Source organism: the organism of the source record quoted next, unplaced genomic scaffold (genome assembly GCF_019419815.1).
Source record: "Pyrus x bretschneideri cultivar Hongxiangsu unplaced genomic scaffold, Pyrus_bretschneideri_v1 Contig85, whole genome shotgun sequence".
Taxonomy (NCBI): Eukaryota; Viridiplantae; Streptophyta; class Magnoliopsida; order Rosales; family Rosaceae; genus Pyrus; species Pyrus x bretschneideri.
The window spans coordinates 627114-642386 of record NW_025999826.1 but is presented as its reverse complement, the minus strand read 5'-3'; the positions used below and the strand labels follow the sequence as shown (position 1 = coordinate 642386).

Below are 15273 nucleotides of genomic sequence, written 5' to 3'. Positions count from 1 at the left end.
ATGAGTTCATGATGAAGATCAACCAGAACACTCTCTTTGACCTAATATCGGTTGTAAACTATCTCATCGTGAAGGGCCGGCTTGATCTAAGGTGTCAGACAGTGGCGGACATGATCAGGAGGAAGACACCTGAGAAGATCGCAAGACCTCCAACATCAAGAACAATTGCACTTCTGAGGAAGAAGAGGAGGTTTGTAGGGAAGAGAGCCAATGGGATTTTGAGTTAACGGGAGAATTACAATCAAGGAGTTTTTCACCATGTTTTTTTGTTTCGTTTTAGCATGGTATATAATGTGACCCAATCCAATACCTAGCTATACACTAATTTGATTTCGTTGAGTATTGTTTTATACTTTGTAGAACCAAGTATTGTTTTTGCTTTTGAATCACTCGATTTTCTTAAGTATTGAAGAAGTTATGAACGTTTAAAGTTTACCCAGTTTCCGGCGAGTTTTCCAGTTTTACTGTTGACCAATCACTTTTCAGGCTATTTTCCAGTCATTTCCAGCATCCATTGGGCTTCCAAATAGGTATAATCTTATTCTACACTTTCCTATCTTCATTTTGATATATTATGGGTCGAATTTGGTTAAAAAACGATTGAGTTACAAAGCTTTGAAAATTGCCCAAAATCGTTTTTAACGAAATGACCAAAATCATGGATGGTGGACAATCTCAGGGACTATTTCTATTGATTTTCAATCGCATGAACCATTTCTATTGATCATGCAAATCTTAGGGACCATTTTGGATAATAACCCTATAACATTGCATCCAATGTGTATTAGTGACGTTTTTTCTTAGATGATTGTTCTATATTCATGACACAAGTGCAAAGTTTAATTGTCAACTTTGGTATGAGATGTAATAATGTATAGTATGCATGACCTAGTGTTCAAATCTACCAGTTTAATTCCTGGGCCCTTTAGTCAACATCCAATAGCTATATTCTACAATGAGTAATGTTATTCATATCATATTTTTGTACTACATTTTCATACCATTTTAGGTGACATTTGATATGAACAGCCACATAATTTGAATTAATCAAATTTTTAAATTTAGTTCATTATTTAATAAACTAATAATTAAGAAAAACTAATTAATTAAATGATGATTGTGGTATACAAAGAGTCTTTTCCCTTCTTCTTTTTTGAGTTTTACAAATTTTTCAAATGATGTGTCCGTCTAGATCAGATACCACCTAAATTAATATAGAAATACGAGATAAAAACATAATATAAACCGCATTACTCTTCTACTATTTCCGTCGTATGAACGGTAGTGTGTACACGACTCTACTTGTCCAGATTATTTTGGGTACTTGGTCAACAATGACAAAGAAGTCGTCTGTGAGTGTGAAGTCAAGCACATAGTATTTTATCTTTGTTTTTTACCTCCTCTCTTTTCTCTCTCCGGATTTCACAAGTCAACATTTTATTTCCCCCAAAAATATCCAGGCAAAATCCTACTTGCCTTAAGCTTTCAACAGTTGACCTCCAATCTATATTATCCGCATAGAGCTATGGATATTCCCCTCATTTTACGATAATATTTCTTTCTATATTAGCATATAATTATTGAATTGTATATACATAGATCAAATGTCGATCGTATGCTCAAAAGGGTACATGTGGGTTTGTGGGGTTTGAGGGTCCTCTGCTAATCTGAGCAAGATGGGTGTGCTGGATTTAGCTTCTTCAAGGGCAGCAACGGCCACTGTTGTAGTGCTGGGTTTGGTCTTGAGCTTTGGAGTGGTGTGCAATGGAGGCAAAACTAGTAGTTTTGTGAGGAAAGTTGAGAAGATTGTGGACATGCCTCTTGAGGAAGAAGAGGAGGTTTGTAGGGAAGAGAGCCGGTGGGATTTTGAGTTAATTGGAGAATTACAATCAAGGAGTTTTTCACCATGTTTTTTTTGTTTCGTTTTAGCATGGTATATAATGTGACCCAATCCAATACCTAGCTATAACCTTGACTGTATGAAAATGGCAGATACTGGGTAAAGGAAGTACATAGCAAGAAGAAAGGAAATTTTGTTTGTTTTCATATATGCTTGCAAGACCGCTGGCTGAGGCTTTTAAACCACCAACTAGCCATTACAATTGCGTGAGTGTCAACTGGCACAACAGACAACTCAATTAAACCTAAGACTCACAATTAAGAAGACTATTACAATCTAGTCCTTACTCTATTACAACTTGATCCCATTTATTTAACTACTACTCCCATAGTGATCTAGTAATTCCTAATAAGCCGGAAGCAAGATCATAACATTACTCCCCCCCTTCGAGAAAACCTTGTCCACAAGGTTAAAGAGAGAAAGTACGGAATCGAGCTTGGAAGTCGTCAAAGTCCTCCCACGTTGTAGAATTGGCATCTTGATCCTGCCACTGAACAAGCAACTGGACTCCTACAGAATGACCCTTCTTATACATGCGCCAAGGGAGAATGGAGGCAAGAACCAATTGTTGAAGACCATCTTCTGTAACTTGGGGCAACAAGGTAGTGGCTACCACATTTGGACCCAAGTGCTTTTTGAGATTGTTGACATGGAAAACACAGTGGACTTTAAAAGTTGTAGGAAGTTCAAGTTTGTAAGCCATATCACCGACTCGGCTGAGAACCTTATAGGGACCCTAGAACCTGGGTAACAGTTTGTGATAACTGTGTGCAGCCAAGAATTGGAGTTGATAAGGAATAAGTTTCAGATAAACCATATCGCCAACTTCAAAACTTCGTTCAAGTCGCTTTTGATCAGCTTGTGACTTCATCCTTGCTTGAGCTAGTGCAAGGTTCTTTTTAAGAATCTCCAAAACCTTGTCTCATTCAACCAAACGTTGCTCCACAGAAGCAAACTTTGTAGAACCATGTTCATATGGTGTGATATGAGGTGGAGAATAGCCATACAATAATTCGATTTCGTTGAGTATTGTTTTATACTTTGTAGAACCAGGTATTATTTTTGCTTTTGAATCACTCGATTTTCTTGAGTATTGAAGAAGTTATGAACCTTTAAAGTTTACCCAGTTTCCGGCGCGTTTTCCAGTTTTCCTGTTGACCAATCACCTTTCATGCTATTTTCCGGTCATTTCCAACAACCATTGAGCTTCCAAATAGGTATAATCTTATTCTACACTTTCCTATCTTCATTTTGATATATTATGGGTCGAATTTGGTTAAAAAACGATTGAGTTACAAAGCTTTGAAAATTGCCCAAAATCATTTTTAACGAAATGACTAAAATCATGGATGGTGGACAATCTCAAGGACTATTTCTATTGATTTTCAATCGCATGAACCATTTCTATTGATCATGCAAATCTTAAGGACCATTTTGGATAATAACCCTATAACATTGCATCCAATGTGTATTAGTGACGTTTTTTCTTAAAATGATTGTTCTATATTCATGACACAAGTGCAAAGTTTAATTGTCAACTTTGGTATGCATGACCTAGTGTTCAAATCTACCTGTTTAATTCCTGGGCACTTTAGTCAACATCCAATAGCTATATTCTACAATGAGTAATGTTATTCATATCATATTTTTGTACTACATTTTCATACCATTTTAGGTGGCATTTGATATGAACAGCCACATAATTTGAATTAATCAAAATTTTAAATTTAGTTCATTATTTAATAAACTAATAATTAAGAAAAACTAATTAATTAAATGATGATTGTGGTATACAAAGAGTCATTTCTCTTCTTCTTTTTTGGGTTTTACAAATTTTTCAAATAATGTGTCTGTCTAAATCAGATACCACCTGAATTAATATAGAAATACGAGATAAAAACATAATATAAACCGCATTACTCTTCTACTATTTCCGTCGTATGAACGGTAGTGTGCACACGACTCTACTTGTCCGGATTATTTTGCGTACTTGGTCAACAATGACAAAGAAGTCGTCTGTGAGTGTGAAGTCAAGCACATAGTATTTTATCTTTGTTTTTTACCTCCTCTCTTTTCTCTCTCCGGATTTCACAAGTCAACATTTTATTTCCCCCAAAAAAATCCAGGCAAAATCCTACTTGCCTTCAGCTTTCAACAGTTGACCTCCAGTCTATATTATCCGCATAGAGCTATGGATATTCCCCTCATTTTATGATAATAATTTTTTCTATATTAGCATATAATTACTGAATTGTATGTATATAGATCAAATATCGGACGTATGCTCAAAAGGGTACATGTGGGTTTGTGGGGTTTGAGGGTCCTCTGCTAATCTGAGCAAGATGGGTGTGCTGGATCTAGCTTCTTCAAGGGCAGCAGCGGCCACTGTTGTAGTGCTGGGTTTGGTCTTGAGCTTTGGAGTGGTGTGCAATGGAGGCAAAACTAGTAGTTTTGTGAGGAAAGTTGAGAAGACTGTGGACATGCCTCTTGACAGTGATGTATTCAAAGTCCCTCCTGGCTATAATGCACCGCAACAAGTAATCTCTCTCTCTCTCTCTCTCTCTCTCTCTCTCTCTCTCTAGAATTATGAGGCTTTTAGTCAATGGTAGCCCAATTTAGAATACCTGCCATGGAAGAGCTTTGTTAAATTTAGTTATTTCTTTATGCCTTTCTTGTTTAATTTGTGTCTTTCATTAATTTATACATTGTTTATGTACATGGACTTACTAAACTTTAAGTAGTTGTATGAAACGTGTGCCCTTTTGACTTAAGGTTCATATTACACAAGGAGACCAACTGGGAAAGGCAGTGATCGTTTCATGGGTTACTGTGGATGAACCCGGTTCCAGTAGTGTGCTTTACTGGAGTGCAAACAGCAAGAAAAAGAAGGCCGAGGGCAAAATTACAACCTATAAATTCTACAATTACACTTCCGGTTACATTCACCACACCACTGTCAGAAATTTAATGGTAAGTTTTGATATGCCCTGAGGTTTCTTTTTACTTCAAATTTTATAGGATGTAGACTCCATGTAAGATATACTCGGGTTTCGGAATTTGCCGATCGAATTGATAAGTATAACTTGCAACTTGTATTATGATCTGATGATATATATTCTTGTGCAGTTCAATACCAAATACTACTATGTGGTTGGAATTGGCCATACCGAGCGGCAGTTCTGGTTTATAACTCCTCCTGAAGTTGGTCCCGACGCCTCTTACACATTTGGACTCATAGGTGAGTGTTTCGTATCAGAATAGGATGCATCAGAAAGTGACGTAGCTACTTAGGTTTGGTTCTGATTTTGGAAGTGGGATTGAAAGAAAATTGTATGCTATTAACTAGCTAGGGGTTGTTGCAATGAGCCACCATACATCTCGAAAGATAGGCAACCAAATTATAATTCTTTATCTTATAAAACTTGTACTCCTGTTTATGTGCAACTTCGTAAATTGAAAGAGAGTGCCTTAACTCGGGAACTGAATAATGACGAGGCTCAACTGTCAGTGTTTCGCGATGTAAATTGCTGGGCTCTGGTCTATGTGCTTATATCTAATACCATTTGCAGGGGATCTGGGACAGAGCTATGATTCAAATAAGACACTTACTCATTACGAGTTAAACCCGCAGAAAGGACAAGCAGTATTGTTTGTTGGGGACCTCTCTTATGCAGATAACTACTCAAATCATGACAATGTCAGGTGGGATACTTGGGGAAGATTCATCGAGAGAAGTGTTGCTTATCAACCTTGGATATGGACTGCAGGAAACCATGAAATCGATTTTGCCCCAGGAATCGTAAGCCTCTCATAACTCATTAGGTTTCTCTGGAAATTGATTTTATTATTTGTCATTTCTCGCGCTTAGATAAGATCATCTGTTGTTACAAGTTTGTTATTTAGTGTATTGATCCTTTGCTGCTCGTGTTGTTTATAAATTATACAAGTCCCAAAAATAGTCATCGCGTGAAGTAATTTTCTAAAGATGATTGGCACTTTTGTTGCAGGGTGAAACCAAACCTTTTAAGCCTTACAGTCACCGGTATCATGTTCCCTATAAAGCATCTGGGAGTACTTCCCCCTTTTGGTATTCGATCAAGAGAGCTTCGGCATACATCATAGTCTTGTCTTCTTATTCGGCATATGGTAAGAATGGGCATACACACACACACACATAGGTTTTTCTCTTAATATGTTTAAAAGACACTGCACATATTTAGCAGAAAAATGGAAAGCTTGAAAAGTGAGCTGTATAGTTTTTATAATATTCGTAATGAGATAAATAGATGAATTCATATGACTCCTCTTTTGCACCATGTTATATGTCCCGTAAATCAAAGTTAATTCATCTCTAAAAAGGACACCACGTAAATCGTTTTGAATATCAGTACGGTTGCTCAAATTTGCAAATATAACCTAGTGATAAATTGTAGTGACTCACTGTATTTCAAACGATGGAATTATGCTTCCAAAACCATCCGTTACACTAAGTGGATGATCTCCAGAGAGCTGGTGAGGCCATCTGTACGAAGTTTGTTAAATTGAGTTCTTGAACAATTTCATTTAACACATCATTCTCTTATTTTTAGGTAAATACACCCCTCAGTACAAATGGCTCGAGGAGGAACTACCGAAGGTTAATAGGAGTGAAACACCATGGTTGATTGTTTTAATGCATTCTCCATGGTATAACAGCTACAACTATCACTATATGGAAGGAGAAACCATGAGAGTGATGTATGAGCGATGGTTTGTGACGTACAAAGTCGACGTGGTATTTGCTGGTCATGTCCATGCGTATGAACGATCTGTAAGTTCTTGATATACATGTCTGTATTAACGAGTTTGGTTTCTCAATTACTTGACGTGGTGATATCTGCATAGAGGTGGACATTATACCTAAAACATTTGTCTCTACTCTCTACTTTTAGCTTGTACAACGAAGTTTTAAATTCAATGAAACATCAGCTTTATCAAACATTTCAATCTTTCGATAAAATATAGGAAATCCATTTAACGACGAGTATACTGCAGAAATTTCTGTCTCTAATACAACCTTCTACTAACCTCCGTTCACAGTAATGATTCAATATGTCAGTACTTGATAAGTGATTTCTGTACAACACAGGAACGTGTATCCAATGTTGCATACAACATCGTAAATGGCATTTGCAAACCTGTGAAAGATCAATATGCACCAGTGTACATTACGATTGGTGATGGAGGAAATCTTGAAGGCTTAGCGACAAAGTAAGTATATCAGTATGCTTGATATATTGGTGTTGCATGACAATCGTCTTTCTATTTGTTAACACTGCATGCTTAATCTGTGAACTTTTTCTTTTTGTGTTGCAGTATGACAGAACCACAGCCCGATTACTCAGCTTATAGAGAGGCCAGTTTTGGTCATGCTACTTTCGACATCAAGAATCGAACCCATGCCTACTATAGTTGGCACCGTAATCAAGATGGATATGCGGTAAAAGCTGATTCGATGTGGTTTTTCAATAGATTCTATCACCCTGTAGATGATTCCACAAGTGCTGAATAATAACAGAGAAGCAAATAAACGTTCTCTTATTGTTCTTTTGAATAAATTCCCAAATGTATTATCAAATAGAAGATTAAAGTTGAAATTTGAATCTCATAATTCTGTGTCATTTTGATAGGCTTTTGAATAATAACAGCATATAAATTTTGCTACATTATTAGAAGCAGAAGGTTCTAAACCCATCAGAAGCAGAAGCTAGTGTGATTTACAACCTTAAATGGAAGAAAGTAATTTGACAACTAAAAGCCAAAAACTATTTTAGATCCTGTTTTCAATCGTTCTCTTAGTTTAATTCATCCCTTTATACATTCCTCTTTTTCCTCATAGTTTTCTCATATCTCAAACATGAAAACTAAAAACTAAAAATGACATGATAGTTAAACGAACCTAAATATTTCAAACTCAACTAGTAAAGCTTTTCCCCTTAAAAAAACGTATTATTATATTGGGTAAAGTATAAAAAACTACCTCAACTATTGGTGTCACGACACTTTCATACCTTATCTTTTAAAATTGACAATGTCATACCTCATCTTTAGAATTTGGTCCAATGTTATACCTTCCGTTACTTGGCCGTTTACTTTTTAGTTAAATGTTGACATGACTTGATTCGGGGCTTACTTTCTATTAAAAAAAATCATTAAAATAATAATAAAAAGTAAAAAAAATAATAATAACCCTCGGTTCGTCCCTCCCCCTCCTCTCTCTTCTCCCCATCTTCATCTTCTTCCCCCCACTTGCAAACCCCAAAAAAAAAAAAAAAAAAAAATCCAATTTGTCTTCCCCCGCACCCACACTCAGTTTCCCCCCTCCCCACCCCCTCTTCTCCCTCCTGCAACCCAAAAAAAAAAAATATCCCAGATCCCGTCGGTGGGAAGATGGGTGTGCAGAGAAGGTGGAGGATGGGTGTGGAAGAGGACGTGGAGAGTGGTGGATTTGGGGTTGGTAGGGGGTTGGGTTTTGGGCGGAAGGGGGGGGTGACGAAATGGGTTCACTTTGGATTTGTTTTTTTTTCTTTTTCTTCTCCTTCTTCTTTTTTCTGGGTTGTAGGGGTACACGAACTGGGTTGGGTTGAGTTTTTTTTTTTTTTTCCTTTCTTCTTCTTCTTCTTTCTGGGTTGCAAGTGGTTTGGGGGGGGGGGGGGGGGGTGCCGAACGGGGTTGGGTTGGATTAATTTTTTTTTTTTCTTCCTCTTCTTCTTCTTCTTCTTCTTCTTCCACAGGGTGGTTTATGGTTTTCAAATTTTTTTTTTCCTTCCTCCTTCTCCTTTTTTTCCTCTTCTTCTTCTTCTTCTTCTTCTTCTTCTTCTTCTTCTTCTTCTTCCGCAGGGGGGGGGGGGGGTCGACGGGTTTTCAAATTTTTTTTTTTTTTTTTTGGGGTTTGCAGGTGGGGGTGGAGAAGATGAAGATGGGGAGAAGAGAGGGGAGGGGGAGGGGGAGGGGAGGGGAGGGACGAACTTAGGGTTATTTTCACTTTTTTTTTTTACTTTTTATTATTATTTTAATATTTAATAGCTCTTGCTTGGCATAGGAAAAGATGCTAAATTACTAGCGGCAACAAGAACCCTTAACATTTAGGCATGGAAGCAGATGTAAGCGATGAAATATAAATGAATTAATAACATCACGTGATGGTGTGACGTTCACACTATATAAGATTACATATGAAAAAAGTTGAGATAAATAAATGAACGAGATCATTCATATTCATGGAGAAAAAAAGACGACCATAAAAATAGTTTCCTATATCAAGTATGACAATATTTCTTAGATTTACCAAACTAGTATGGGAAACAAAAAAGGAATTGATCTCCGACAATGCCATACCTCTGTCAACATGACAAGCGTCATCTTGGCGAAGGTCATCGAGTACTACAGGAGGCAACGTGAAGACGAAGGGGCTGCTGCTGATGGAGATCGATGAGTTCATGATGAAGATCAACCAGAACACTCTCTTTGACCTAATATTGGTTGCAAACTATCTCAACATGAAGGGTCGGCTTGATTTGAGGTGTCAGACAGTGGTGGACATGATTAGGGGGAAGACACCTTAAAAGATCCCAAGACCTCCAACATCAAGAACGATTGCACTCTTGAGGAAGAAGAGGAGGTTTGTAGGGAAGAGAGCCAGTGGGATTTTGAGTTAACTGGAGAATTACAATCAAGGAGTTTTTCACCATGTTTTTTTGTTTCGTTTTAGCATGGTATATAATATGACCCAATCCAATATCTAGCTACAACCTTGACTGTATGACAATGGCGAATACTGGGTAAAAGGAATTGCATAGCAAGAAGAAAGGAAATTTTGTTTGTTTTCATATATGCTTGCAAGACCACTAGCTGAGGCTCTTAAACCACCAACCAGCCATTACAATTGCGTGAGTGTCCACTGGCACAACAGACAACTCAATTAAACCTAAGACCCACAATTAAGAAGACTATTACAATCTAGTCCTTACACTATTACAACTTGATCCCATTTATTTAACTACTACTCCCATAGTGATCTAGTAATTCCTAATAGGCCGGAAGCAAGATCATAACATTACTCCCGCCCCCCCTTCGAGAAAACCTTGTCCACAAGGTTAAAGAGAGAAAGCAGGGAATCGAGCTTGGAAGTCGTCAAAGTCCTCCCACGTTGTAGAATTGGCATCTTGATCCTGCCACTGAACAAGCAACTGGACTCCTGCAAAATGACCCTTCTTATACATGCGCCTGGCGAGAATGGAGGCAAGAACCAATTGTTGAAGACCATCTTCTGTAACTTGGGGCAATAAGTTAGTGGCTACCACATTTGGACCCAAGTGCTTTTTGAGATTGTTGACATGGAAAACATGGTGGACTTTAGAAGTTGCAGGAAGTTCCAGTTTGTAAGTCACATCACCTACTCGGCTGAGAACCTTATGGGGACCATAGAACCTGGGTAACAGTTTGTGACAACTGTGTGCAGCCAAGAATTGGAGTTGATAAGGAATAAGTTTCAGATAAACCATATCGCCAACTTCAAAACTTCATTCAAGTCGCTTTTGATCAGCTTGTGACTTCATCCTTGCTTGAGCTAGTGCAAGGTTCTTTTTAAGAATCTCCAAAACCTTGTCTCGTTCAACCAAGCATTGCTCCACAGAAGCAAACTTTGTAGAACCAAGTTCATATAGTGTGATATGAGGTGAAGAATAGCCATACACTAATTCGATTTCGTTGAGTATTGTATTATACTTTGTAGAACCAAGTATTATTTTTGCTTTTGAATCACTCGATTTCTTTGAGTATTGAAGAAGTTATGAACGTTTAAAGTTTATCCAGTTTCCGGCGAGTTTTCCAGTTTTTCTGCTGACCAATCACCTTTCAGGCTATTTTCCTGCCATCTCCAACAACCATTGGGCTTCCAAATAGGTATAATCTTATTCTACACTTTCCTATCTTCATTTTGATACATTATGGGTCGAATTTGGTTAAGAAACGATTGAGTTACAAAGCTTTGAAAATTGCCCAAAATCGTTTTTAACAAAATGACCAAAATCATGGATGGTGGACAATCTTAGAGACTATTTCTATTCATTTTCAATTGCATGAACTATTTCTATTGATTATGCAAATCTTATGGACCATTTTGGATAATAACCCTAAAACATTGCATCCAATGTGTATTAGTGACGTTTTTTCTTAGAATGATTGTTCTATATTCATGACACAAGTGCAAAGTTTAATTGTCAACTTTGGTATGAGATGTAATATCGTATAGTATGCATGACCTAGTGTTCAAATCTACCAATTTAATTCTTGGGCCCTTTAGTCAACATCCAATAGCTATATTCTACAATGAGTAATGTTATTCATATCATATTTTTGTACTACATTTTCATACCATCTTAGGTGGCATTTGATATGAACAGCCACATTATTTGAATTAATCAAAATTTTAAATTTAATTCATTATTTAATAAACTAATAATTAAGAAAAACTAATTAATTAAATGATGATTGTGGTATACAAAGAGTCTTTTCCCTTCTTCTTTTTTGGGTTTTACAAATTTTTTAAATGATGTAGTTGTCTAGATCAGATGCCATCTAAATTAATATAGAAATACGACATAAAAACATAATATAAACCGCATTACTCTTCTACTATTTCCGTCGTATGAACGGTAGTGTGCACACGACTCTACTTGTCCAGATTATTTTGCGTACTTGGTCAACAATGACAAAGAAGTCGTCTGTGAGTGTGAAGTCAAGCACATAGTATTAGCATATAATTATTGAATTGTATATACATAGATCAAATGTTGGTCGTATGCTTAAAAGGGTACATGTGGGTTTGTGGGGTTTGAGGGTCCTCTGCTAATCTGAGCAAGATGGGTGTGCTGGATTTAGCTTCTTCAAGGGCAGCAGCGGCCACTATTGTAGTGCTGGGTTTGGTCTTGAGCTTTGGAGTGGTGTGCAATGGAGGCAAAACTAGTAGTTTTGTGAGGAAAGTTGAGAAGACTGTGGACATGCCTCTTGACAGTGATGTCTTCAAAGTCCCTCCTGGCTATAATGCACCGCAACAAGTAATCTCTCTCTTTCTCTCTCTCTAGAATTATGAGGCTTTTAGTCAATGGTAGCTCAATTTAGAATACCTGCCATGGAAGAGCTTTGTTAAATTTAGTTATTTCTTTATGCCTTTCTTGTTTAATTTGTGTCTTTCATTAATTTATACATTGTTTATGTACTTGGACTTAACAAACTTTAAGTAGTTGTATGAAACGTGTGCCCTTTTGACTTAAGGTTCATATTACACAAGGAGACCAACTGGGAAAGGCAGTGATCGTTTCATGGGTTACTGTGGATGAACCCGGTTCCAGTAGTGTGCTTTACTGGAGTGCAAACAGCAAGAAAAAGAAGGCCGAGGGCAAAATTACAACCTATAAATTCTACAATTACACTTCCGGTTACATTCACCACACCACTGTCAGAAATTTAATGGTAAGTTTTGATATGGACTCCATGTAAGATATAATTGGGTTTCGGAATTTGCCGATTGAATTGATAAGTATAACTTGCAACTTGTATTATGATCTGATGAAATCTGTTCTTCTGCAGTTCAATACCAAATACTACTATGTGGTTGGAATTGGCCATACCGAGCGGCAGTTCTGGTTTATAACTCCTCCTGAAGTTGGTCCCGACGCCTCTTACACATTTGGACTCATAGGTGAGTGTTTCGTATCAGAATAGGATGCATCAGAAAGTGACGTAGCTACTTAGGTTTGGTTCAGATTTTGAAAGTGGGATTGAAAGAAAATTGTATGCTATTAACTAGCTAGGGGTTGTTGCAATGAGCCACCATACATCTCGAAAGATAGGCAACCAAATTATAATTCTTTATCTTATAAAACTTGTACTCCTGTTTATGTGCAACTTCGTAAATTGAAAGAGAGTGCCTTAACTCGGGAACTGAATAATGACGAGGCTCAACTGTCAGTGTTTCGCGGCTTATATCTAATATCATTTGCAGGGGATCTGGGACAGAGCTATGATTCAAATAAGACACTTACTCATTACGAGTTAAACCCGCAGAAAGGACAAGCAGTATTGTTTGTTGGGGACCTCTCTTATGCAGATAACTACACAAATCATGACAATGTCAGGTGGGATACTTGGGGAAGATTCGTCGAGAGAAGTGTTGCTTATCAACCTTGGATATGGACTGCAGGAAACCATGAAATCGATTTTGCCCCAGAAATCGTAAGCCTCTCATAACTCATTAGGTTTCTCTGGAAATTGATTTTATTATTTGTCATTTCTCGCGCTTAGATAAGATCATCTGTTGTTACAAGTTTGTTATTTAGTGTATTGATCCTTTGCTGCTCGTGTTGTTTATAAATTATACAAGTCCCAAAAATAGTCATCGCGTGAAGTAATTTTCTAAAGATGATTGGCACTTTTGTTGCAGGGTGAAACCAAACCTTTTAAGCCTTACAGTCACCGGTATCATGTTCCCTATAAAGCATCTGGGAGTACTTCCCCCTTTTGGTATTCGATCAAGAGAGCTTCGGCATACATCATAGTCTTGTCTTCTTATTCGGCATATGGTAAGAATGGGCATACACACACACACACATAGGTTTTCCTCTTAATATGTTTAAAAGACACTGCACATATGCAGCAGAAAAATGGAAAGCTTGAAAAGTGAGCTGTATAGTTTCTATAATATTCGTAATGAGATAAATAGATGAATTCATATTACTCCTCTTTTGCACCATGTTATATGTCCCGTAAATCAAAGTTAATTCATCTCTAAAAGGGACACCACGTAAATCGTTTTGAATATCAGTACGGTTGCTCAAATTTGCAAATATAACCTAGTGATAAATTGTAGTGACTCACTGTATTTCAAACGATGGAATTATGCTTCCAAAACCATCCGTTACACTAAGTGGATGATCTCCAGAGAGCTAGTGAGGCCATCTGTACGAAGTTTGTTAAATTGAGTTCTTGAACAATTTCATCTAACACATCATTCTCTTATTTTAAGGTAAATACACCCCTCAGTACAAATGGCTCGAGGAGGAACTACCGAAGGTTAATAGGAGTGAAACACCATGGTTGATTGTTTTAATGCATTCTCCATGGTATAACAGCTACAACTATCACTATATGGAAGGAGAAACCATGAGAGTGATGTATGAGCGATGGTTTGTGACGTACAAAGTCGACGTGGTATTTGCTGGTCATGTCCATGCGTATGAACGATCTGTAAGTTCTTGATATACATGTCTGTATTAATGAGTTTGGTTTCTCAATTACTTGACGTGGTGATATCTGCATAGAGGTGGACATTATACCTAAAACATTTGTCTCTACTCTCTATTTTTAGCTTATACAACGAAGTTTTAAATTCAATGAAACATCAGCTTTATCAAACATTTCAATCTTTCGATAAAATATAGGAAATCCATTTAACGACGAGTATACTGCAGAAATTTCTGTCTCTAATACAACCTTCTACTAACCTCCGTTCACAGTAATGATTCAATATTTCAGTACTTGATAAGTGACTTCTGTACAACACAGGAACGTGTATCCAATGTTGCATACAACATCGTAAATGGCATTTGCAAACCTGTGAAAGATCAATATGCACCAGTGTACATTACGATTGGTGATGGAGGAAATCTTGAAGGCTTAGCGACAAAGTAAGTATATCAGTATGCTTGATATATTGGTGTTGCATGACAATCGTCTTTCTATTTGTTAACACTGCATGCTTAATCTGTGAACTTTTTCTTTTTGTGTTGCAGCATGACAGAACCACAGCCCGATTATTCAGCTTATAGAGAGGCCAGTTTTGGTCATGCTACTTTCAACATCAAGAATCGAACCCATGCCTACTATAGTTGGCACCGTAATCAAGATGGATATGCGGTAAAAGCCGATTCGATGTGGTTTTTCAATAGATTCTATCACCCTGTAGATGATTCCACAAGTGCTGAATAATAACAGAGAAGGAAATAAACGTTCTCTTATTGTTCTTTTGAATAAATTCCCAAATGTATTGTCAAATAGAAGATTCAATACTTCCTTCAACCTTATGTTTTGAATACATGCTTAAAGTTGAAATTTGAATCTCATAATTCTGTGTCATTTTGATAGGATTTTGAATAATAACAGCATATAAATTTTGCTACATTATTAGAAGGAGAAGGTTCTAAACCCATCAGAACAGCAAGACAAAAAGCTAGTGTGATTTACAACCTTAAATGAAAGAAAGTAATTTGACAACTAAAAACCAAAAACTATTTTAGATTCTGTTTTCAATCCTTCTCTTAGTTTAATTCATCCCC

The 15273-nt window shown here is 37.1% G+C and overlaps 2 protein-coding genes across 2 annotated transcripts; both read left to right on the top strand.

Annotated features, from left to right (window-relative positions):
* The first annotated feature begins 4084 nt into the window (after positions 1-4084).
* On the top strand, positions 4085-7560 carry LOC108866948 (purple acid phosphatase). The gene is made up of 8 exons (XM_048576108.1): positions 4085-4437; positions 4673-4870; positions 5027-5138; positions 5470-5699; positions 5908-6046; positions 6490-6710; positions 7029-7150; positions 7256-7560. Exons 1-8 carry the CDS (start codon positions 4243-4245, stop codon positions 7449-7451), a joined length of 1413 nt encoding a protein of 470 aa, XP_048432065.1. The 5' UTR covers positions 4085-4242; the 3' UTR covers positions 7452-7560.
* A 4155-nt stretch (positions 7561-11715) lies between these two features.
* LOC125468260 (purple acid phosphatase-like) lies at positions 11716-15073 on the top strand. Its single transcript, XM_048576109.1, has 8 exons — positions 11716-11997; positions 12215-12412; positions 12530-12641; positions 12945-13174; positions 13383-13521; positions 13965-14185; positions 14504-14625; positions 14731-15073. Exons 1-8 carry the CDS (start codon positions 11803-11805, stop codon positions 14924-14926), a joined length of 1413 nt encoding a protein of 470 aa, XP_048432066.1. The 5' UTR covers positions 11716-11802; the 3' UTR covers positions 14927-15073.
* Positions 15074-15273: the final 200 nt, after the last annotated feature.